The sequence below is a fragment of the Mya arenaria genome, chromosome 3, assembly GCF_026914265.1.
Source record: "Mya arenaria isolate MELC-2E11 chromosome 3, ASM2691426v1".
NCBI classification, from domain to species: Eukaryota; Metazoa; Mollusca; class Bivalvia; order Myida; family Myidae; genus Mya; species Mya arenaria.
Genome location: NC_069124.1, coordinates 91,915,181 through 91,942,565, shown reverse-complemented (window position 1 = coordinate 91,942,565; position 27,385 = coordinate 91,915,181). Strand labels below are relative to the sequence as shown.

Below are 27,385 nucleotides of genomic sequence, written 5' to 3'. Positions count from 1 at the left end.
AGCTCAATCCATTGCCGTATATACACAGGAATTCATAATGGAGGCACAAAGAGCAGCTCACGGGGAGAACGGATATTGAGACTGCGGAATCTTGCTGAAACGAATAATGAACAAAATTAAATATTGAAGAGACTTTCATTTCGCGTATTAGGCCACGGTATGGGGCCGGTTATATGAGAATGAGAGGCGGGGTACGGGCCCTGTTTTCCGGTCGAGATTGTCAGACCGACTATGTCGCAGCCCTTTTCGGTTGGCATGGTCTCTCCATGCAAATCAGTCTCAAACGGAATACGTGCTCAACTTATATTGACATGATGACAACACTGGAATAGTTCCATGGGACTAATACCATAGGCCACACTATACTTTATTTGATTTTTATAACTATGCTGCCGAATTTGCCTAATAATTGAATTGAGTGGGAATGAATTGTATGAACGCATGTAGATATGGTCAAGAATAAGCACACAAAGTCTGAATTATCCATCTTTATCTGGAACGAAAGACATCCGGATACATTATGTATTTATTTTAAGCATTCCGTGGGTACGAATGTATGTCGTTACCATTTTTTTCAAATATATACTTAGAAAGTTGAAAGTTGGCCCGTATTTCGTCCACAGTGTCGCGGCAGAAGAAAGTTGGCCCGTAGTTCGTCCACAGTTTAGCGGCAGTATAAAGTTGGCCCGTAGTTCGTCCACATTTCGGCGGCAGTAGAAAGTTGTCCCGTAGTTCGTCCACAGTTTGACGGAAGGAGAAAGTTGTCTCGTAGTTCGTCCACAGTTTGACGGAAGGAGAAAGTTGTCCCGTAGTTCGTCCACAGTTTGGCGGAAGGAGAAAGTTGTCTCGTAGTTCGTCCACGTGGTGCGGCGGAAGGAGAAAGTTGTCCCGTAGTTCGTCCACAGTTTGGCGGAAGGAGAAAGTTGTCCCGTAGTTCGTCCACGTGGTGTGGCGGAAGGAGAAAGTTGTCCCGTAGTTCGTCCACAGTTTGGCGGAAGGAGAAAGTTGTCCCGTAGTTCGTCCACAGTTTGGCGGAAGGAGAAAGTTGTCCCGTAGTTCGTCCACGTGGTGTGGCGGAAGGAGAAAGTTGTCCCGTAGTTCGTCCACAGCTTGGTGGCAGTAGAAAGTTGTCCCGTAGTTCGTCCACACCTTGGTGGCAGAAGAAAGTTGTCCCGTAGTTCGTCCACAGCTTGGTGGCAGTAGAAAGTTGTCCCGTAGTTCGTCCACAGCTTGGTGGCAGTAGAAAGTTGTCCCGTAGTTCGTCCACAGCTTGGTGGCAGTAGAAAGTTGTCCCGTAGTTCGTCCACAGCTTGGTGGCAGAAGAAAGTTGTCCCGTAGTTCGTCCACAGTTAGGCGGAAGGAGAAAGTTGTCCCGTAGTTCGTCCACAGTTTGGCGGAAGGAGAAAGTTGTCCCGTAGTTCGTCTAAAGTTTGGCGAACGGAGAAAGTTGTCCCGTAGTTCGTCCACATTTTGGCGGAAGGTAAAAGTTATTCCGTAGTTCGTTCACAGTTTGGCGGAAGGTGAAAGTTGTCCCGTAGCTCGTCCAGATGGTGTGGCGGAAGGAGAAAGCTGTCCCGTAGTTCGTCCACATGGTTTGGCGGCAGTAGAAGTTGTCTCGTAGTTCGTCCACAGTTTGGCGAAAGGAGAAAGTTGTCCCGTAGTTCGTCCACGTGGTGTGGCGGAAGGAGAAAGTTGTCCCTTATTTCGTCAACGTTTTGGCGGCAGGAGTAAGTTGTCCCGTAGTTCGTCCACATTTTGGCGCTAGGAGTAAGTTGTACCGTAGTTCGTCCACAGTTTGGCGGCAGGAGAAAGTTGTCCCGTAGTTCGTCGCCAGTTTGGCGGCAGGAGAAAATTGTCCCATGGTTCGTCCACAGTTTGGCGGAAAGAGAAAGTTGTACCGTAGTTCGTCAGCATGGTGTTGCGGCAGTAGAATGTTGGCCCTTAGTTTGTCCACATAGTGTTGCGGCAGTAGAAAGTTGGCCTTTAGTTTGTCCACAGTTTGGCGGCAGGTCAAAGTTGTCCCGTAGTTCGTCCACAGAATAGCGGCAGAAGAAAGTTGTCACAAAATTCGTCCATGGTGCCGCGCAGAAAAAGTTGCCCCATAGTAGTTCATAGTGTGGTGGCAGCAGAAAACTGCCCTGTAGTTCGTCAGCAGTTTGGCGGCAGTAGAACGTTGCCTCGTTGATCGTAGACAGGGTGGCGGCGTCGAAAGATGTCCTTTAATTCGTCCACAGTGTTGCAACAATAGGATGTTGTCCCGTAGTTGGTACACAGTGTCGCACAGTAGAACGTTGCCTATGGTCGTCCACACTATGGGGGCCGAAGAAAATTGTCCCCTAGTAACATAAATATTAAATTATCGTTTATATGAATTGATGTTGGATTATTGAATGTATTGCCCTAGAAAGGCCATTGACCGACTTTGAGCCCTGTGTTTCCAGGACAGGAATAAACAACACAGCAGTCTAGTCATATTACGTATCTTTCGTCCGGTGCGCTGGCCAATGATATTCGTGTGTAGCCTTCAAGACTTCATCCGTAGCTACAAGTTGTAGTACCAGTGTACTCACTCACTTTAACTCTGTTTAACACTGTAATTTCCGAAATGTTTTTTTATCAAAATACTTACAATGAATCACTACAATGGCATAATGGAAGACGACACACATATTTATTGCTCGTAGGAAGGCAATAAAGCTCAGTACTCGGTTTCTTCTGGCCGAAATACGATGACAAATGAAATATGCAGAGTAAGAATAGATTGCTTGTTGGTTGTAAGATAAAATTAGATATTTGTAATTTCTACATAACATTGATGCGTAACACTACTGTGGCCCTCGCATTGGTGACTATCACGACTATGGTCATTGCCATGGTGATTAAAACTGACGTGACCCTAACTCCGGCGTTAACACTGCCTAGACCCTAACTATGGTAATTAACACTACTGTGGCCCTTGCCGATTGACACTGATGTTGCCGATACCATGGTATCAAACACTGATGTGACCATTGCCATGGTGATTTACACTACTGTGGCCCTTGCCATGGCGATTGACAATCATGTTGCCGTTACCATGGTCAACCAAAACTGATGTGGCCATTGCCATGTCGATTAACACTACTGTGGCCCTTGCCATGGTAATTACACTGGTGTTGCCGTTACCATGGTCAACAAACACTACTGTGGTTCTTGCCATGGTGATTGCACTGGTGTTGCCGTTACCATGGTCATCAAACACTGTTGTGGCCATTGCCATGGTGATATACACTGATGTTGCCGTTTTCATGTTCATCAAACACTGATGTGGCCATTGCCATGGTGATTTACACTAATGTTGCCGTAACCATGGTCACCAACACTTTTGTGGCCATTGCCATGGTGATATACACTGATGTTGCCGTTTTCATGGTCATCAAACACTGTTGTGGCCATTGCCATGGTGATGTACACTGATGTTGCCGTTTTCATGGTCATCAAACACTGTTGTGGCCATTGCCATGGTGATATACACTGATGTTGCCGTAACCATAGTCACCAAACACTTTTGTGGCCATTGCCATGGTGATATACACTGATGTTGCCGTTTTCATGGTCATCAAACACTGTTGTGGCCATTGCCATGGTGATATACACTGATGTTGCCGTTTTCATGTTCATCAAACACTGTTGTGGCCGTTGCCGTGGTGATTTACACTAATGTTGCCGTAACCATGGTCACCAAACACTGTTGTGGCCATTGTCATGGTGATATACACTGATGTTGCCGTTTCTATGGTCATCAAACTCTGTTGTAGCCATTGCCATGGTGATTAACACTAATGTTGCCGTTACCATGGTATCAAACACTGTTGTGCGGCCATTGCCATGGTGATTAACACTAATGTTGCCGTTACCATGGTCATCAAACACTGATGTTGCTATCGCAATGGTGATTAACACTGGTATTACCGTTTCCATGATCATCAAACACTGATATGGTCATTGCCATGGTGATTAACACTAATGTTGACGTTACCATGGTCGTCATTCACTGATGTTGCTATTGCCATGGTGATTAACACTGTTGTGTCCGTTTCCATGGTCATCAAACATTGTTGTGTGGCCATTGCCATGATGATTAACACTAATGTTGACGTTACCATGGTCATCAAACACTTTTGTGGTCATTGCCATGGTGATATGCACTGATGTTGTCATGAGCATGGTCATCAAACACTGATGTGGCTATTGCCATGGTGATTTACACTGGTGTTACCGTTTCCATGGTCATAAAACACTGTTGTGACCATTGCCATGGTGATTAACACTAATGTTGCCGTTACCATGGTCATCAAACACTTTTGTGGCCCTTGCCATGGTGATTAACACTGATGTTGCCGTAACTATGGTCATTAAACACTGATGTGGCCATTGTCATGGTGATATACACTGATGTTTTCGTTACCATGTTCATTAAACACTTATGTTGCCATTGCCATGGTGATTTACACTGCTTTTGTCGTAACAAAAGTCAACAAACACTGGTGTGGCCTTGCCATGATGAGTATCACTGGTGTGGCCCTTTTCTTAATGAATTGCCAGGTGATGAACACAGTTTAACAATTGTGCTAACAAGACGATGTTTTAAAAGGTTGCTAAAACTACTCTTATTAAGTAATAGTATCAACAAAAACATTAAAAAAACGCATGCGGTGGCCCTTACTTACTTATAAGTAATACAATTTGCAAATCATAATAACCAACGAGGCTAGGGGCCTTAACACACTTACAAGTAAGCAACACATTATCACTATCAAATTATTATTATTTTTATTTATTTCTTTGCAACATTACTTGGACTGAATGGCTTCCCTTATGTAACTTTGGCGCATTCTTTAGTTAGGTATTATTTACAAATAAATTACTAACTATTAAATCTATAACAAATTCTTACACAAATATTGGCCGTGAAATTAATAAAAATAATTTACTTTTAATACATGTTTATATTGCTCGTTATTTTTCGAAATCGTTATAAATCCCCAAACTGAATGCCTTTTTGTTACAAAAATAATTTTTAACGCCGAAAAAATTAATAAAAGTAACAAATACACTAGAAACCTATTGATTACCAGAAGTAACACGAGGTAATCAAATAAACTAATATTTTGATATTTCGATCAGTTGTAAATGATATATTTGGTTCATGAGAAATGTAAACAGCAGCCGCTCCGCTTGAAATAACGATAACTGACCATTGCCGGCCATTGATCGGGACCGATTGTTTGCTTGCTGAAACTGCAATTTATGTCGAAAGTACCCAGTCTGTTTATTGAGGGTAAAGATCTAAAGCGTTAAAGTTGCGAAAAGTGAAAGGAATCCTGGACAGGGGCAACAAAGGATCAATTACAGGGGAACAATAGCCCGTGTCAGCACAACGCCTTCCCGAACAACGCGCTATAAACACGTTATCGCCGAGGCTGACTTCTCCGATAAATATTCATAGAGTTCTGCTAGCAGCTCGACCAATACCGTATTGGGAAGCTATTGGACCAGCCTCCTTCCTTCGTTCGCCTTATTAAATCTGACATCTGCCAAGACTTCGCTAATTTCTAAAATAAAAATCGGTACTGAGACTGAAAATCTTTTATTCTGAAAAAAATCTTAATGTTCAAAAGTGCTAACAATATTACTGTTTGACGGAGTTTTATTAAAGCATGTCTCTTGCGCATGTAGCCTCAACCACTGACATGGGTGAACACATTTCGCATGCCGGGATGCCGACAGGTACACAAATTGCTTATTTATTTACTTATTAGAGCCATCCACTCTCTCCGTATATACGATAATTATATTTATTAGTACTACAAATGGCGCATGAGAGTTTTATATTACATTTTCTCAATCTATTAGTTTTCATTTTCACCTTCTTTAAAAGAGTTTTGTGGACTAACAGGCGGCACTCTGGCGGATGGTAGGATATGAACATGGGATTTTCATTAAAAACAAGTATTTTATTTTCACTTTGTTAAAATGCACATCTCTTTATATTCATGATGATTCGAGTATACAATTATTTATTAACAATTTTTTGTTTATTTATGCCTTTGTCGTTTTTTATGTAATGCACTTGACTTTCCTAATATGCATATGATTATACAATATATATTTACTCATTTCACTATTCATATTAAATTGCAGTTCATTCATTCATTCATTTGTTCGTTCGTTCGTTCGTTCATTAATTTATTCATTTATTTGTTCGTTCGCATACAATGTTGCGTCGTTGTTTATTTTCTTGTCATCTGAGCTAAATGACTGTCACAAGTAGCAATGATGCCGATGTATTCTAATATTTCCTCTTGCCACCGACAGGTCTGAAGGTGGACCTGGGGCACCTGAGTCCCGGCGGGAAATCTGACGACGGCGGCCTATACCATCACGACCCGGGCTCCCCCGACGACGCCGGTGACGACAAACCATCAAAGCAGGTGAGTCAATGTTACGTAACATAAGAGGGTCAGGACCCTGTTTCAATAAAGATCTTAATCGTAAATTGTCATTTTCTTAGTATCATATGCTTGTTGTTTTTTGTAAGAGATTTTCGCTTTTAGCCAGAAATAAAAATGTACTCAGAATGTAGGAAGCAAAACATAACCAGCTTGTTGCCATTTGTAGCATGTATACCGATTTACGATTACGATCCATCTATGTAACGGGTCCACGTTATTCAACAAGTGTAACCCTCAAATGGCGCAATTGACGCCAACGGATATATTTCCTGTTTAGTTCAGTATTTAGTATCGCGAATCGAAATATGAAAAAAAACACACATTTTTAATAGAATCCTTTTAGGTCCGCTCGAAAATAGTTATGTTAAAAGTAATTTTATTTAAAGTTGCAAGAAATGTTCAGTTCTAGACTACTGTGACATGATCATACATGCTTTAACTCATTCTATATCCACGAGGGGTTCATTGAGTTAAATGGAAAAGAAATAGCAAGACAATGTATATTTATTTTATTGGAAAACTAACATAAATTAAATGACTAATATAGCCATACACATTAATTGTTATTATTTCTATAACTTAAAGTGACACTCTTATTCAAAATCAATTCATACACATGTAAAACAAACATCAATTTTGACTGATAAACCTTTAACTTTTTACATGCATTAATTTTCTGGAAAATATTAATTACTGATAACAAGATTGTAGCCGTGTATTCAATAGCAGAAAGCTCAAAAAATATTAAATGATTGGTGAGTGCTAATTGATTTACTGTGGTCTACTTTTATGTTTATTTCTTTCAAATCAAACTCGGTATCTTTCATATGAACTATTTGTTTCAACATTTATTCATCATTTTTGGAACATTAGAACACTATTATTAATTGTGGTAAATCTTATGTGGGTTTTAGAGTGCATCTTTAAATTTTCGGTATGATTAGTAAACATTTACTGGTATTTTGTAGAAATTTTTTAATGAATAAAAGAGGGACATACATTGTAATAGTTACTATTATACTACCATGTTAGAACGTCTCACGTTGAAATACCACAATTTGACGCCAATGAACAATATGAAAACAGGGGGAAATGTTAATCTTGTATATGCGCCTTCTAAGATCAACTTTCCTCCTTGAAACTCGCTGCAAAATACGTATTTCTGTGGGTTTTTTTATATATGTAATAAGGTTTTGGGTCACACTTGTGCCTTTTAAACTCCTGTTTCGAATTTAATGACTTATCACGGCTTATACTTGACAAGTTGAAGATATATCGAATTTTGGAATTAAAAAGCATTCGTTCAATGCGTGTTTTGAATTGCTATTTCAATACAGTTAATCTATACTAAGGAAAACGTATATTTTTAATCTTTAAAATTATGTCAGAAAATGTATCCGAAAGTCATACAAATGAAAAAAACAACAAAATACTGCCGTCAACATTTATTAGATTTCGTTCTCGACTTCCAATATTGTTCTTTTTATAGGAATCATATACCAATGACGTCCACTATAATTTTAAACATACATGTAAGCTCATTCGAAAGACACATTTTTCTTTATGAATTTGTTTAAATGTTTGTGTATGATGCTGTGAGCTGGCTCGGCGACATTTATGTTACGTGTCATCTTCGATTTATTGGCGGAAAACGTTCACTAATCATGGAATATCCAATTAATATTATTATAATAATCATTATTCTTATATTTCTTATTCTTATCATAATTCTTCTTCTTCTTCTTCTTCTTGGCTTCTTCTAATTATTATTATTATTATTATTATTATTATTATTATTATTATTATTATTATTATTATTATTATTATTATTATTATTTATGTTATCGTTATCATTATCATTATTATTATTATTACTATAATTATTATTATTATTATTAATGTTATTATTATTATTATTATTATTATTATTATTATTATTATTATTATTTATTATTATTATTATTATTATTATTATTATTATTTGTTATACAATGTCATGATTCACCTTTTAGCCCATAAAGACACACATGCGAGTGGCACTGTTTGTGTTTATAGCAAATGTTCATGTTGTGATATTTTCCATGGCAACCATTTCGAGCAGCTGTTTTGAATGATACTGCTAAAACACGTCTGATGCTTTTAAGCTTAGAATCATATATTCTAGAACAAATTCGTATTATTATGTAATCGGTCTGTGAAGCCATATATACCTTTATAACTTACTCGTATTAAAAATATCTATATTTTGTCATATTTAAATTACTGTTTTGCATCGTTCACTGCTTTAGTACACGGTTGCAGTTGCAAGACCTCACCAGACATTTCAGATTTAGTCAAATTATTGCAAATGTAATTAATCTTATGTGTGAGGTCAGATTGGGTTACACCAGTACTAAGTCTAGTGTGTAGCGCTGCCAAAACTAGCATTTAGTACAAGTTACTATACCTTTTGTGATGTTTTGTAAATAAGAGAATAAAAACGCATTGATTAATTTTATATGCATTTTAACCCATTTGGTAACTATGTTCTTTGCAGCAAAAGCGCCACCGTACGCGGTTCACGCCGGCTCAGCTGAACGAGCTGGAACGCAGCTTCGCCAAGACTCACTACCCCGACATCTTCATGAGGGAGGAGCTGGCTCTCCGCGTCGGCCTTACGGAGTCGCGAGTACAGGTGCGCACAAGTTTATGTTATATTACGATGTTATACTCTCCCAAACATTTATCGCCCATCGCCCCTATCCCCTGCCTTACCGAACCATTCCTCATTCAATATAGAAACCAAAACAGTAACCACAAATGTCGTACCCGTGTAACCTTTTATATTTTCCTCATTCATACTCAATGCACACTGCTTAAAGATATAACAATTATATTGAATATACATTGACAAGGCAAACATTTCATTTCCGCTTTACTTAAGATTGATTTAATACCTCATACGTTAACAAAATATATTGTTAGTTTTCTGATTTTTTTGTTTCATGTTATCCTCAATTAAAGGCCTGGCAAGTTTTAAAGTGACTCTGACTCGCTCATGTTTTTGGAGCAAAATTTAGTTTTCCCGGTAATGCATATGAAAACACTTATTTTATCGTTATTTTACTCTATGGTATCGAAATTGCAAAAAAAAATACAGTTAAAGCATTAGGTTTTATTGGGGTTCGAGCCAACGCCGGTAAAGTCAATAAAAAAAGAAAACAACCGACTAATCCTCACGGCCACAGGAACGTTTACAAACGTAATGATCTCTTGACCTGTTAATGATACGTTGATAACATCACGTGATAATGTCAATCAACCAATCGAGCTTATAATCCAAACCTTGAACTCATCTCATACAGGGACAGAACGGTTACGATTGTAATCATAGCGAACTAGGCTTGTGAAGTTTCGCTTACAAATCTGCTGCTGTATGTTAATATTTAATAACAATTGATCGGCTGGTGGTTCTTTCCCAATGGTGTACCTACATCAGTTCGGTGTGGTCATGATGTTGAAACACGTTGCGGCCTTGACTTACGTTCTAAAAAGGCATCCATGGTCACGAAGAAAAAATTGTTATACATTTTGGACAATATTATTCAATGAATCCGATAACGAATCCATGTAATGTTAAAGTTTCGTTCCTCCTTTCGATTTTCCTACCCATTTAATTGGAATGTCGATGTGCGAACTTCAACCATGGAGCACGTCTACGTGACTAGCGTAACTTTGATGAAATGTGTCTGAAATTAAAATAACTCTTGGAAATATTTAAAGTTAACGCAGTGACCCGACATTTCAACTTGTGATATTTACATTTTCCATTGGTGAAGTTAACAAACAATTGTCTTGGATAATTGCCGAGATATCCGGATGGTAATTTCGGCCCACAACGGGCATACACGGGTGTCTGGGTCAGTTGTGTTTACCCGCCTCTCCTAATAGTATCAGTTTCTTTGCATACCTTTATGTGAGCGGACCTTTTGATGTGGCCGACATCAATGGAGTCGCAACGGAAATCAAAAGTCACAGGGCTTAGACAAATAAGAGCGAAATGACTATTTCAGTATTGTATATTTGTTTCTTTTTAATATTTGTCGATTCGGAATCTAACTTTTATTAATGAAGTGAATGAAAGCGGCATGAGAAATATAAGACGTAGCAAATCACGTGACCAATGTTGCGCCCTACATTTTCTAGAAACCATTCTCTCTTGAGTCATCGCGTGTCAAGATTCGGTCATTATAGAACAAGGTTAACAAACTCAGAATGGTATTCCTTTCATTGGATTGAATATTCTTATTTTCTAGCATATGTATATAAACAGTAAACGTGGCATAAGAGTACAACTTTAAATTTCTCCTAACTGGCGGATATTCACCACCAGACGCAATCTCGCCCGGCCGCGGCTCCAGACAGGTTTCGGTTATTTCTTCCGAGGTGAAATTTAACGGAACTCTCGGGAAAATATTAATTAACATACAGATTATTACCATACAGAAATGAAGCGTGGTCGATTTGGTTTTCATGCCTTTATAATGAAAATATTAACTTTTGCCACGGTTTTCCCATTTACCGCGAGCCCCGGGAATCCTCTGTAGCGTTTCTGGGCGAGCGTGCTGCCATTATTTGTTGAGGAGGAGAAGCGCCGTTGCGTGCTTCCGGCTTCAGTTTCGGATTTCCAGCGATGCGGGTCGGGAGCGAAACCTCCTGAGTACGAACACGTGTCAGCGTCGAGCCGAGTAAGCGACGTAAATGATAATTAATTTCGTGATAATGGGGCTAATTTTCCACTTTGAATTGTCGGAGAGGGTTAATTACAACGGATTGTTTGTTTATCAAAATTTAAAAACAATATTATGTTAACTTCTCATCAAATAAAGAAACAATACATTTAATAACGTCCTCAGTACCTCAGATTAAAATTTGGAGACACTGGATTTGATAGTAAAGTAATTGGTGTTTAGACAAATCCTACCTTTCACTAATGCAGCAAAAGATGTTTTTATTGTGTCCACGTATTTATGCCCAACGTTTGCTGCCTTGCTTAATTATCTTAAAACTTGTTTGCCGCCTTCGGGAAAATTGGCACCGGGTGACCCGGGGGCAAATATGTCCACGTGGCTGAGAATTGGCCCATGGGGTAAATCTCGCCATATAAACGTGGTTAATATATAAAACAACAAACGTAATTGGTGCCAGTTTAAGAACTGTTACAAAAAAAGCCACTTTAACATTCGATTACATTTATACAAAAAATCAACCATGACATATACGTATGGCCAAATGCATCGTCAAATCAAACGAAAAGCGGAATTATTAGTTCCACAGTTTCAGACCTTCCCCTTGATGGATTCCATGTGTCAAGAGTTCAAAGAAAAACATCGTTCATGTTTTTTATGTTTATACTTTTTTACTCAATAAATATCATGCAAAGTTGACTCATTTAATAAGTCGTGTGAAGATGTATGATGGTGGATTTCAAAGAATAACTTTACATGTTAACAATCATTCCACATATGTGTAAGCAGTTGAGACCAGTACTCGAACAACTAAGTCTAATAAATTGTAGCGAGGGTTTTAGGCTAAAATAATAGACGTGTTAAACGGGATTCTTCTAATCCTTCGTGAAGGACTTGCCATGTACAGAAATGGTAAAAAAAATCCACCAACGTCCAATTATTTGCGAGGGTATGGACTTTTGATAGTGGAGAAGACGTAGCGAATGGATTCAATTTTACAAATAAATTGGCAAAATCACTGCAAATGAAATTGCCATTTTTAAACAGAAAGACGGCAAATACAGATGCTCAAACAAACATTTTTTGTGTATTTATTTATTATTTTATTGATTTTTTATTTCGCTGAATTCATTCATTCGTTCGCTCGTTTGCTGGGTCGCTCGCTCCTCGCAACTCACTCACTCACTCACTCACTCACTCGCTCACTCACTCACTCACACTCATTTAATCACTCATTCATTCATTTTTTCCCGGATTTTTTTCCTGAATACTATTTATATATATATTTTTAATATTCGTGTGTCACTGGCTGGGGACCTCTATCACAATAAGCCGTTGCCTTGTTTTGTCTTGAATCGCACATAGGTCATTAGCAAGAAATCAAATACATTTTGAAATTAAGATTTTAAGTTAAAAAATTGATTATCATAGCACATTTTGAAGGATATACCTTTAAAACATTTGCATTTAACTCGGATGTAGCGCGATATCTGCCGATTGTTAAAACATCGAATGATAAACTATTGCTTTACAAACACCTTATTATTTGATGTGTGAAAAACAAATGGTATCTTCTGTAAATTGATATATCTTTACCATGGTATAGTTTAATGATTGAATACATCAACAAATAAATATTATTCAGTTAAAATAAATAAATAAATGGAAACTCATTTAAAATAAGTAATTACGATGAGTCCCATTGGTAATGTATCTAGCTTCACAAATTAAAATAGTTAATAAAGCAATATTAATTGTATTGTAAAATCCATGGTGAACTGTTGACGATAAGACGTGCACATAAATTGTCTTTTTTTATTTGTTAAATCATAGGAACTCATATGAGTAAATGTTTAACAGTTCCCTCTACAAAATGCAAGATTTATAGTTTTCGTGAGTATCTCGAACAATATTGACGTGCGTGGAAATTTGGTTTAACTTTACATACGTTAGTGGGTAAAAATGATTTTCTAGTAAAATTCAACTGTAAATAATGTTTTCGCGCATCGCAAAATGAAGTAAATATTCAACATTGACATAGAACTGACATTCGCTAAGCGAATATATTAATATTCGAATGGAAGCAAGCTTGTACACCAACGATTGCGTTGGCCCGTCTGTGGTCGCTCTCGTGACTGAGGTAATTCCCGTCCTCCCGGGACCAGACCCGCTGATCCGCGTTATTGAGGAAAATTGACAGCTAATTTCTTAAAGACGAAAACCCGTCCCCCGAGAGGGAACTCGTTAGAGGGACGTGCGTGACAGTATCCATTTCCGGCGGTCGTTCGCCTGTTGTTGATACTCGGCGGTGCTGCGCTGTTGGCGCGGAAATGATATAGATGTAGAGTTTTAAGGGCGGATATGCACTAGTTATAATTGTGTTTTATATAGAAATATTTAATTACGTATACATTTGTAAGCAAAATGTTTAAACACTCGAGGCGTCGATAGTGGAAGCAAATTTGAATAGTGTGTAGTAGACTCACTTCCCGTTGATTTGAGCAGAGTTTAAGAGAACATACAGCGGGTCGCAATGACTCAGGTACAAATGTACCAGAAATGAAAGAAGCAAAACAAAACTATAGCACTGCCACTTTGGGGAAATGTATTGGTCCATGGCGACACCGTTTAAATCGTTTATTCTGAACAACAACAACAACAACAACAACAACAACAACAACAACAACAAACTTAATAATAATAATAATAATAATAATAATAATAATAATAATATAATAATAATAATAATAATAATAATAATAATAATAATGATGAGGATAATAATAGTATTTTAGGTTGCCTTCTCAGCTGAAGAAGAAAGACACGCAGTTTTAGAATTAAGTTTATGAGTAATCTTACACAATAACATCATTTTAAATAATAAGGTGTTGATTTTAATAAGTTGAATCTAACTTTGAAAACAAACACTCCGACAGACACCCATTTTTTTAAAATACTGTTTGAAATTATATCACGGTAAAAAATAGATATGCGTATTAAGTTTGGAGAAGTTTTCACTGACGTTTTATATTAAAGAGGCATATTTTATAAATTTATACAAGAATTGACTCGCTCATATTCGGATGGTACCTCGGCTTACTTCGGCGTCCTACCAAACGAGCGCGTGCCTGGCGGCGACACGACCGGCCAGTCGTCCGTGTATCGATGTCAGTGCAAACACACAGCCGATCGCTTTACAGAGATATTAGCTTAGAGTTAAAAGGAAAGCAAACAATTTAATGGGCATTTATTTAATTTATTTCATAACACTTTCTCGGTCGTATGTCTAGATCAAACTAAGTATCCGATCATGTCGCGAGTCAACACGCCGAATGCGCCCATAATTGTAATTAATCTTGCTCTGCAGGAGCTTGTCCGTAGATTGTTTGTCGAGGAAACACAACTGGTTGCATAACAAAATATTTGAGAACTCTCCTCTGTCATTTTAACGCGTGCTGTAGTTTGTTCTCCGGCTGAAAGCCCGTTCCCTTGACAATTTAAAATAGATTTTAAAATTACTATGCAGTCAAAAATGGAAAATTATCATTTTGCGATTGAATTATAAATATATGGGGAAATTACTATTAATGAAATAGCATTGTATGATATATACAAGCTTAAGGGGCTACGTTAATACTCAAGATGTTTAACTCCCCGAGTGAAGAAGTTAAAGGCAGTGATCTCCCCTCGCTCGGTGATTGTCGGTATTAACGGGCAGATATCTAAATATTGATAGAAATGCTAGACTTTGTAAATGTTGTAATTTGAGAGTAGTAGAATCCGAATACCATTTTATTTTATGCTGCCCACTTTATCGTACTTTAAGACTAAAATATTGTATAAATGTAGCATTCCCGACTATTCAAAAGTTTATTAAGTTAATGTCGTGTGAAAAATAAAAAAAAACAATTAGAAATGTTTCTAAATATATTCATCATGCTCTGCTAAATAGACAAGAACAGCTTGATAATATACCTGCTTCTTAACTTTTGCTTAATATCTATCTATATGTTCTTTAAAAACATGTACTCCTTATAACTATATATGTAATTGTGTTGTAAAAAATATCATTCGGTCGTCTGTACAATGTTAAATATGTTTAATGGCCAAAGGTATTGTTATATGCCGATTTGTCAATAATCTTTGAAGTTTGAAGTTGAAGTTGGTATCAATTTCACGGTTTAGATCAAGAGTTATTGAAGGGTGCTGCACTCAAGGAGACCAACATGGGCACCATTCTGCCTTCTTAGAATGAATTGATTAAGACTGTCAAATATTACTCTTGGTTTGAATAAACCTGACTTATGATGAGATTATAAATACATACAAACTTGACATATTTGGCAGTTGAAACCTATTATTAATTCAATTTAACACAATTCCTTCCACTTTATACACCGTCAACTTCATGGTGTTCAAAGTCTTCACAGTCTAAGCACCCTGTCCCTCTTTTGCAGCACAATATCCTTTTTAAAACATGGCCAAACCTCTTAATTATTAATATATATGTATTGCAAGATCAATAAAAGCCATCCTGTTTTAGCGACTGAAGGTTTCAATTACAAGAATGTAAGCTAGATAGCTATCTTACTAATGTTTTAAATCGGTTATGTAAATAAAATAAGAGATGTTTTAACAGTAAATGGTTGTTGTTTTGCGGCGAATGCTGATAGGAATTTTCCACTTTGTACATTATATAATACAAATAATGTTGGTGATGAGTTATATTCCTCCTACTATGATCTTTCTTCCATACGGAAAGGAACTCGTTTTAAGTTACATGCTATCTAAAACTTCAGAATCTTGTTTCTGACACTGTCACTTTCATTAAAATTGACAAATAGATAAAAAATATTAAATTAAAAAGCTATATCTCAATTTGGTTTTATACTTCACTTTTTTACTTTTTACTTGATGATTAAATGTATTTATCTACAACGAGCTTGTATAAGCGTTACTTTGTTTTTGTTTAACTTTGAAAAATGTCAATTAAATATGCGTAGTTCTGCCGTCTATTTTAGATATTGGACAGTCTTTGCCTTCCTATGACAAATCACAATGAACATTCTAGACCGGCAATATTAAACAGTCACGGCTAAAACACAAGTCACGCAATGTTTACCTGTTTATGTTTTGCACATTCACTGTGGTGCTATTTGAACTCCGATGAAGAGCAAAGTGACATTCGAACCTATGGCCAAACTGGGAATATAAGGTGTGAAATATTGACATTCTAGCGGGCTTCTTGTTGACACGGCCACCTGTCGTGATATTCTTTTGTCTCAGGGAACCGGCGAATGCTGACCATGCACGGACTGATTAGCTAGCCCTTTCCCTTTTCCTGTTATGAAACTTAAACGATTTAACAAAAGCTGACTTTGACTACTTACAGGTATGGTTCCAAAACCGACGGGCGAAATGGAAGAAGCGCAAGAAGACGACAAATGTGTTCCGGACGCCCGGGGCGTTGATGCCGACCACTGGGCTGTCTCCGTTCGGAGCGATGAACGACCCGCTGTGCTCGCTGTACTCCGGAGAGCGGGGCTGGTCGGGACAGATGGCCCCGCCGCTAAACACCAATCACCTCGCCTTCCCCACCATCCCTAGACAAGGTACCCTCTCATAATAATTATATGTTGATCCACATGAAAGGACGCGTACATGCATCTAAACTATGGGTCCGTATTAATGCATAGTTTTCGGTGTTTTTACATAAGCTATGTCCTGCGTTTTAAGCTAAACACATTTAAGAAAACAACAACAACAAATTTTGTATGTTGATTTAAAAAACACGTGACATAAACAGAATTGATTCTCCGTGCAGGTATATCGCAGACGTTCCCAGGCCAGATGGGCAACTTCGATCCAATGAACGCGGCTGTCTCGCTCGCCAACAACATCAACTCCATGACTAATGGCTCTATGTACAATGCCGGCTACGGACTTCCGCCACAGACATCAACGCCACCCTCACCTCCTACCTCCCTCGCTAACGGCCAGATGACGTCATGCGGAATCCAGGATATAGGGGAAGCGTGGCGAGGCACCAGTATTGCATCGCTTCGGCGAAAGGCGCTCGAACATTCCGTGTCACTCACCGGCTTCCGGTAACGTGTCCGATAGTGGCAACACTCATAATGTGTATAGCAAGTGCTTTTGAGAAAAGGAATCCATTTGTCGAATGTATCCAAAGTTTAAAATTTTGAGAAGAGTCGCGCAACGTGGAAGCTGCGCAAGATGTTGAGCTGCGCGACCTTGGCATAGATACATTGTAGCGCGTTGAAGACTCAGCATCCAGTCACGCGCAGTAGAATGGAGTGCCATACAGATATCATGGGAGCACTTTCAATCATATCTAATACATTGTGAACTTGTAAATAGTAGGTTTGTTATAACAAACAAAAATATCTTGCAATTTATAAAAAATACATATTATATCTATATAATGTATTGTATCACAACTGTTTATCTATCACATTAACATTTTCCAGAAACGTGTTATATTATTAAGGTCTGGAAAGAAAATGTAAGAGAAAAAAATATTTCCAGTTGTTGGCAACCAATAAGTCTTTTGTATATAAATTTATGGTCAATGTGTAATTACTCGAAACATAACTTCAACAGTAATAAACACGTTTATTTAGGTAATTCTAATATTTTTATTAGGTACTTAACTTATAATTATATCACATTACGGTGGCTATATTTAAGTGCTGTTTTATTTCGTTTCTAAATGCATTTGTCTGCTATTTTATATGAAATGACACTATGTATGTTCATGAGTGTGTAACTGTGTATTGTTGTTTTTCACTAGTGTATCAGAACACACAACAATGTCAAGTAGTGGAATATTGTGTTTATGAAATCTCGGTAAATTATCAATGCGTATAGAGATTTATCAATGAAATGAAATTGATATTTTACTGTTTAAAACATTGAACATATCCCTTTGATACTTTTCACTGTTTTGAAATTTGAGACCGCTCTCAGATCCACTGACTCAAACGTGAGGCAGTGCGAACAGGCGGCTGGGACACGATTTCAACGGTGTCATATTCGAATTCACGTTACGTCTGCATACCAATTGGCGAAATTTTCTGGGAAAAATGTAATTTTATATCTATTTTAGGCACAAAGTAACCAAAAAAAATAAATTGTTTCATAGTAAAATTGCAAAATAGTTAACCACGTGAACACCAAAAACAAATATTACATTACGCCACTCGTGAAATATATCTTTCGGTGTTCACTCAGTGAAATATATTGCGATCTTACACTGAAACAAACAATTATCCTCTATGCTTTCTTTAATTATTAGTATTTATTTGTTGTTATTTTGTGCGTATTATTTTGAGTCTGTATGAAAGATATATTTAGTATACTTCATATTGTTACTTGTTAAATAAAGTCTTGTCAAGCATCGCCGCTTTCCTTTTATTTTGGTCCAAGACCTGACCTTAGTTTATTAAACTCATCCAAAAAGTATCCAATACTTTTACTGTATGCGGAGTTATTGTTTACACATATAACAGAGAGAGAAAAAGTGTATAAAACGGAATGGTGTGCGAACGACGACAAAGTTATCATGAACTTGTAGGCGGACTGCGGACGGACGAATATATAGAGGACATTTGTTGATTTCAGTGTAAATTCGTAATTTATTTCACAAGCGTCATAGAAAATATAGTTTTTCTATTATTATAAGTGTAATTATTTTCGGAGATTTATAAGTATTTTAATTCATTTTTCTAAATACCCCTTTTTGAAAAAAGCTGATGGCGTAGCAATAAATTTTCTATCTGGTTTGTGGATAAATAGTTCTCGGATATATTTTTATAGTTAACTATTCACTCGTTTTTAGTGCAAACATTTTATGAACTTTCATTAAAGTATGCACCTATGTTCCAGAATATAATGAAAACACCTTTAAATTAAACAGGGCAGGAATACATACCCAAATTACTACGCCGCCATTTATTAAATGAACATTTAAAAGGTCGAACTTATTGCTAAACAAATGCGGATAATCATAGGATGAAAATATTTTTCTAGGTTTTAGAGTTTGTTTCATGATACATGGGTATTCAGTCATCCCTCACTGTCAGAGATCAGTCTGATTCACTTGAAGACAGGTCGTATCCCAGGTGATGAGTGAAGACCACGCTGGGTGGTTGACAAATTTCGAACCGTCGATGGGATAAAAAATAATCATCAGTTAATACAGGGGGGGGGGGGGGGGACGTATTGCACAGATATGCCATATTTGCCGCGATAATACGAAATATTGTGGATAAAATCGACACGTTTATTTGTAAACATTGTCTCCTAAGCCACAATCTGTTCAATAACTTTTTTTGTCTTTAAATTTATGCTACCAAACTAAGATGTCGATCAAAGAATATGTTTTTCGCCACATACTGTATGCATACAGTTTTCAAAATTTAAAGAAAAAATCCACTTAACAGGCGAAAGTTGGTACCTGAATCGGTACTTTTCATTCTAAATCCGCCATTTTGTTTGCCATGAAACATTTCTCTCACTTAATGTTTGCATGAAACGAAATTACGCCTCCCCCCCCCCCCGTTGTTAATATGTTGATTGTTGTGCGAAATTTTCCGCGAAGTTTGTATCACGCATAACAACGACACAGAATCGAAAAAATATATCTGAACGATGATATAACATCCGATTTATGTTGAAAGCAAATGTTCGAACATTCAGTTTCAAAGTTCAAGAAAACGTTTGAACAGGATTATCATTTTCTAATAAACGGTAAGTGGTGTATTTCCAAATATATCCTTGTTTAAACTTATGCAACCTTTTTAAATTTCAAAACATTCTTGGCAGCATTTTCTTGTTCAGAAGTAACGTGTTTAGTTTTGATAAACGGGAAGTAACTACAATGGATATTAAAAGTAGCTGATATTTTCATTCCATATTTTGCAGTGAAAATATCAAATTGATATTATCACTGTTGTTATTTCACTGATAAAACTCCTTATTTCATCGAAAAGCATGAAATAATTAATTGTAATATCGTGCCTCAAACATGAATGACGCAACGCCATTGGTCCAGGACTGTTCAAGCGTTGACCCGTTATTTTTATCGTACCAGAATGGCGTCTTTTTCCGATTGTGATAAATAAATGAAACATTTTCCAAAAAGGTTGGCTTCTTGATCAATCTCGACAGGATGATATATATATATATATATATATATATATATATATATATATATATATATATATATATATATATATATATATATATATATATATAATTATATACGTTATTGGGATAGTTCGCTTCAACCCAAATATGATTTCCTGCGCTGCATATATCCATATAATAATACGAAATAGGCAAGGTAATATAAAGAACTTCAAATTGTTTTCAATCTTATTCGTCAAATAACCTTTTACATAATTAAGTACTTCGATATTATTTAAATCATTTACATTTGATTCTCTTTATGCAGTTTAGAATTTATAATTTTGCTTTCGCCCCTAGGTTCCAAAACCTTGCAATTATAAACAAATAAACCATATCTAGTTATGATTTGCGAATATCACTTATTAAGTAACCTACTAACTGGTTAACTAGATAAAATTCGTGTTACCACTTATCTATAAATGCATTTTTTGGCTTTAATCAGTGACTGGTTATCTATAGTTATGATTTGCGAATTCCACTTATTAAGTAACTTTCTAACTGGTTAACTAGATAATATTCGTGTTACCAGTTACCTATAAAAAGTATGAAGGCATTCCAGTTTCAGGCGCTAACAGGTTATCTATTTATGATTTGCGAATTCCACTTAGTAAATTACGTAGTAACTGGTTAACGAGATACGATTTGTGTTACTAGTTACCTAAATAATATTGTTTAAGACTGTTGCCTGGGACCTATGGTTTTGTGCCGATAACGGGTTTGCGCTGCCGGCGCGGCAGGGGCAAGGAAGACAGTAATAGGTTGGTAGACACCGCAGAACATCCCAGGAGTGATGTCCTCGTAAATCTGCGGGCAAGGAAGACAGTAATAGTTGGTAGACACCGCAGAACATCCCAGGAGTGATGTCCTCTGTAAATCTTCTTCACCATCATAGTCTTGGGATATTGCCAAATCTTAATTTTAATAATATTTAACTGCATAGAAATAATACGAGAACATTTATAAAAAGTTTCAGTTAAATATGAAACAAACATAAATCAAACATGCAAGGGGATTGCTTTCCGGTATTTAGAAACGGAATGTCTTACTTATGTAGACAGGTCAACTCCACCCCAGCAGTCCGTTTTGTTTGTCACTTGTGTTGTCCATGTAATTGTCATTCGTTCAGTCCATGTAGTATTCATGTTTGTACGATGTTCTGTATGGGGTGATGTCTTAAACAGGTTTCATATATTTAATTTACAATTTCATTGGTCGATGGTTATATCTTCACTGCAACAGACTAACCTTCTAGATTTTCTTCTAATCATTCATTGCCATAACATCAAACTGTAAAGTTTGACGGCATTTTTCTATTTACAAAATGGTTTATCACAAAACGGTTATATAATTTTAATTTAATATACCGCATCGTATCCTGGTGAGTTGTTAACCAGGTTTTCACAAAGTGAAACATGGTTATTAGAATGGTGAACGTCGTTGTTCGGGCGGGCGGGCGGGCGGCGTCAAACTTACTTATGAAACTGAATAACTTTAGTAAGGGTTGACATATCTTGACCAAACTTGGTCTATAGAAAGAGTTTATGGGTACCTTTCATGGGATTGCGTTCTGGGTCCCTAGGGTCAAGGTCAAGGTCACTGTTACTAAAAATAGAAAAACGGTTAAACCTGAATAACTTTAGTTAGGGATGACATATCTTGACTAAACTTGGTCTATAGGAAGAGTTTATAGAGTCCTTTCATGGGATTGCGTTTGGGGTCCCTAGGGTCAAAGGCAAGATTACTAAAAATAGAAAAACGGTTGGAACTGAATTACTTTAGTTATGGATGACATATCTTGGTCAATAAAAAGAGTTAATGGAGACCTTTCATGGGATTGCGTTTTGGGTCCCTTGGGTCAAGGTCAAGGTCACTGTTAATAAAAATAGAAAAACAGTTGAAACTGAATTATAACTTTAGTTAGGGTTGACATATCTTGACCAAACTTGGTCAATAGGAAGAGTTTATGGCTACCTTTTATGGGATTGCGTTTGGGGTCCATAGGGTCAAGGTCAAGGTCACTGTTACTTAAAATAGAAAAAACGGTTGAAACTGAATAACTTTAGTTAGGGATTACATAACTTGACTAAACTTGGTCAATAAAAATAGTTTATGGAGACCTTTCATGGGATGCGTTTGGGATCCCTTGGGTCAAAGTCAAGGGCACTGTTACTAAAAATAGAAAAACAGTTGAAACTGAATAACTTTAGTTAGGGATGACATATTTTGACCAAACTTGGTCAATAGGATGAGTTTATAGCTAACTTTCATGGGATTGCGTTTTGGGTCCCTAGGGTCAAGGTCAAGGTCACAGTTACTAAAAATAGAAAAAAACGGTTGAAACCAAATAGCTTTAGTTAGGGATGACATATCTTGACCAAACTTGGTGTACATGAAGAGTTTATAGATACCTTTCATGGGATTGCGTCGTTTGGGGTCCCTAGGGTCAAGGTCAAGGTCACTGTTACTAAAAATAGAAAAACAGTTGAAACTGAATAACTTTAGTTAGGGTTGATATATCTTGATCAAACTTGGTCTATAGAAAGAGTTTATGGAGACCTTTCATGGAATTGTATTTGGGGTCCCTAGGGTCAAGGTCACTGTTACTAAAAATTGAAAAATGGTTCAAACTGAATATCTTTAGTAAGGGTTGACATATCTTGACCAAACTTGGTCTATAGTAAGAGTTTATGGATACTTTCATGAGATTGCGTTTTGGGGTCCCTAGATTCAAGGTCAAGGTCACTGTTAGTAAAAATAGAAAAATGGTTGAAACTGAATAACTTAATTCAGGGTTGACATATCCGACACAACTTGGTATAAAGGAAGAGTTTATGGTTACCTTTCAATGGATTGCATTTGGGGTCCCTTAGGTCAAGGTCACTGTTACTAAAAATAGAAAAACAGACACAGGCTGAAGTTCTTCTTTCAATCATTAAAAACCTGGTTTCGTCGCATTGTGGCGTTTCTTGTTTTATTTCATTACATAGTTAAAGATTAGTAGTTTGTATTAAAATAATATCTAAATAATTAAACCCATGTTTGTATTTCTTTTGTGTTCCATTACACGGACGGGCGTGGTTATTGTATTGTATCCTGTACTGTCTTTTTTAACATTTGTCTTGTGTTGTATTTAAATATATAATGTTTAGTTTTCTATAATATATGTTATGTTTATAGGTTTCTATTTACCACGATATAAAACCCAGAACCCCAAGAAGTGGTTGTTTTTTTAAACTCACACTTTCTACACTTATGACGTCACATCTGACTGGACAGAAAACGAAACTACTATATATACACATATGACTGAAGATTTGTCCACACCTTTTGGAATCATTGCTTTCTTTGGGACATACAGAGTATCCATGGTCTACATCGCTTTATTGACTCCTTGTCGTACTGGCGTATACAGGGACTGGTTTAGGTTAGTTTTCCCTAATTAACTTCCCTATGAATCCCAATGTAAACAGGCAACACTTCAGATTGAGAAAAAACGTTTCACCTATATGGCAAACATCTCCTTTCCTTAAAATTCAATTCAAAGCCAATTGATTTAAACAATAAAAAAGGTATGTCACTTTTCTCCTAAGAAAAATACTCACTGCATCAGACCGGAAGTAAGCACAGTTCCAGTCAAACACATTTTATCTCCGAGATATTCATGAATGTTTTATTTCATGTTTATTGTTTTGTGTACCATATCAATAAAATGTGTTTGCAATGAGTTAATGAAAAATAAAGGTGTATCATAAACTTGTTAATTTATGTCTGAAATTGAAACTTATAATGCCATGGAATCAACGACGATTTCACACCTGCAAATATATTTAATAAATCATTAATAGTTCTAACAAAAGCAACAGTTTGCTATTCTTATATCGGTCACGCTATCCTTGTTTTTTTACAACATCAACTTGAAAAGGCTGCGAACATGAGACGTCGTAAGAAAATAATTTACAAATAATAAGCATTAAATGAGAAAGAAAAAAAAAATCCTGAATTAAATATTTTTTCAAACCGATGTAGTCCCACTGATTAAGTCCCATCTGACTGAAAGCATTGATTTGTACAGAAAAGGAACTGCTCTATACAACGATCACTGAAGGTTTCTAAGTGTGTGTTAAGACAGTGTCTACAAAGTTTTGGATCCGTGACTCGTGACACCACACTATATGTAAATTTTGGACCCGTGAACCCTCGTATATGTCACTTGGAACCTCTATTACACAATATTTGTTATGTAAAAAAATATCAAATGTGAAAATATAGAATGGCATTTATCTGTGTATGGTGTTACGGCTATAACCGCGCTAGGCGTTGATGGGACAGTTTAAGCCGGAAGAGGTCCCGAGGTAGGTGCGAGTCCCAGTCGCCAGTCGCCAAGCAGCATCTGGAACGCGCAAGCCGCCCAATCTCGTCACTCCACTTGGCCGCCATTCCGTTCCCGCCGAAAGCCACCCCGAGTTGGTCGTGCACCATGTCGATGTACGGCCGGCCCGTCGGCGTCGTCTCTGTGATCACACATCCGGACCCTTGACAGCCTAGGAAATCCACGCCTATGATGAAAACAAAACAGTTCCATATAAACTGACGGATTAACGGTCATCGGATATCTAAAAGGGTAAAGTGTGTAAATAGTTTACGACGCCACTGGACTGTCTATGGACGTCGACAAAAGTGAGAGTATCAGTTTCGTTCGGTAGTGGGGCATAGCGCATCGACAAAATGTAACCCTGGTTAAGAACATATCGGTTGGCGGAGACTTAGTATGTGCATCGAATAGAATACCAACCCTGAAATACAGATTTTGCAACTCAGCGACGTTACGTTGCACGGTGACATCTCCGTTTCGGTACCAACGTCTAACGTCATCCTGTGAACGCAACATCTTTGGTACGGCACCCGTCAGACCCAATTTTATGTAATAACACCCTGAAGAAAATGAGACAGTAACAGCGTTAACCCACGAATTATTGAGTAAAGCCTGAAATCTTTCACTGGGCTAAGTGTATGGTCAACATGCTCGCAAGTACATTTACATTCAGACCCTTTCATTTAATGGGTGTATTTACAAGAATTATGAACACAGATTTTGCTAAGACGTTTGCAAACAGTTCACTTTGTATACAGCCATGCTAACCGTCTGGGTAGCGTATGGGCGGAAGCATGTAGAAGTCGATGAGGCGTCCCGTGCCGTCCGTGGTCGCCTTCATCCAGCGACCGTCACCCTCACCCTTGTACAGAACACATGGCATAGCTCTGAAATTGTTTTTACATCATACCCAAAAGAAAAACAAGAACAAATCCTGAATAGAACTATAGATGTATATATATAATAAAACGTTGCGTGCAGCGATAGGTAAGAAGACAAGCATGTGTACTATTGTAAAATTATGTGTTTTACCGACCTGAATCTGGAGGCCGTGTCCGCGCTGACTTTCAGCAACGAAACGCAAGTGGGTTTCACGTACTGGTCGGGGTACCCCGCCGACGTTGGTAGCAGATCACGGAAAGTGGAAAACCCGCCAGTGGCCAGCAGCACCCGCCGTGCGAGTATCGTTCGCCCACCCTCGGTACGGACGCTCATGTGGTACATGGTGCCCGCCAAAACCCTGTCTACAGACACCGCAATGTCGTCTATAATCGTGCAGCCGGCCCGTAATGCTATGATTTTCTGAGCCGCCACGAGTGCCCTTGGGTTGATGTAGCCAGCGTTCTGTGTCTCCAGTTCACCTCGGTCCGTCTTATTCATGACCAGGTACGGGAACTGTTTTTTCATATCGGCATTCTCAAGTTTGCGTACAGAATCTTGGCTTCGTTTACCATTGAAACAAACACATGCTTGTCCGATATTTAGGCTTCCAACCTCGTAATAAAACTTAAAACCTGTAAAGAAAAACATGCTTGCTTTGCAAATCGTATCAAAAATACCTAGTTAATGTAAAGCCCAGAACTATTTACAGCGCGTTTACACGTGTATAAATGTGTCGGTCGTGTTTCAGACGAATTAAAACCAATTAACTTTAATGGTCACCGTTACTCACCAGCCTGGTCCTCTATGTCGGGGAACCGTTCTATGGTGGCTCGACCAATGTCCGCCATCGCTGCGTCCTTGCCCGAGGCATGACACCCGCCGCCCCTCGTCGTACCAGCTCCCGAACACGTCACCATCTCTGGAGGACCACGTCTTAGCAAAAAATAAAACGACCACCTTTTAACATTGCCAAAAATGAGGCTTAATCTCTAACATTAGTCATTGTTCACCATTGCCGCCAATTTAACATATTTGCGGTATTTAAACTGACCAATTTTTATGCGGAATAGAAACGAATACAATTCAACAATTTTGCGGTACCTGTGCCTCCGTTGGTCCCACGAGACAGACACTGGTTCCTGGCCGGCAGGTGGCGTGTCTCGCTGCCGCGCTGCCCACCATACCCGCCCCTACGATACAAAAGTCGAACACTTCCGGCATGGGGGCTTTGTACTACCAGTCGATACACACTAAATTGACAAAAACATTCGGGCACTGACTCAGCAATGAATAGTTCCACAAGAAAACTCTCGATACGATCAAATGAGAAAAATAATTATTTAACTGTTCAAAGTACTATTCGAATGGGGACTAATTTGCATATGTTTATCTTCCAAAACGTTTCCTGTTTATCTTCCATAAGGCCATCAATTTCATTTGATTAATGGAAAACCAGTTATATCAGACTGCTGACAAAAAATTAGATCGCAGATTTTTATATTTAAGTTCAAAAATTGATGTTTTATGCATTTTTCTTAAACCGTTAGTAACGGTTTAAGCCATAAAACGTTAATTTTCGAACGAAAATATGAAAATCTACGATCTGATTTTTTGTCGGCGATCTCATATCATTGGTTTGCAGATATTTACGCAAAAATTTGCTCTTTCCAAGACAAAAATAAAAAGTTGTAAAAAGG

General features: G+C 37.6%; 1 protein-coding gene and 1 pseudogene across 1 annotated transcript; one reads left to right on the top strand and one right to left on the bottom strand.

The window, feature by feature from the left end:
* Window positions 1–5,699: 5,699 nt before the first annotated feature.
* Window positions 5,700–17,332, top strand: LOC128226430 (homeobox protein orthopedia-like). Its single transcript, XM_052936306.1, has 5 exons — window positions 5,700–5,769; window positions 6,358–6,473; window positions 9,031–9,168; window positions 16,614–16,833; window positions 17,046–17,332. Exons 1-5 carry the CDS (start codon window positions 5,700–5,702, stop codon window positions 17,330–17,332), a joined length of 831 nt encoding a protein of 276 aa, XP_052792266.1.
* A 7,401-nt stretch (window positions 17,333–24,733) lies between these two features.
* On the bottom strand, window positions 24,734–26,915 carry LOC128226429 (uncharacterized; annotated as a pseudogene).
* Between the last annotated feature and the right edge of the window lie 470 nt (window positions 26,916–27,385).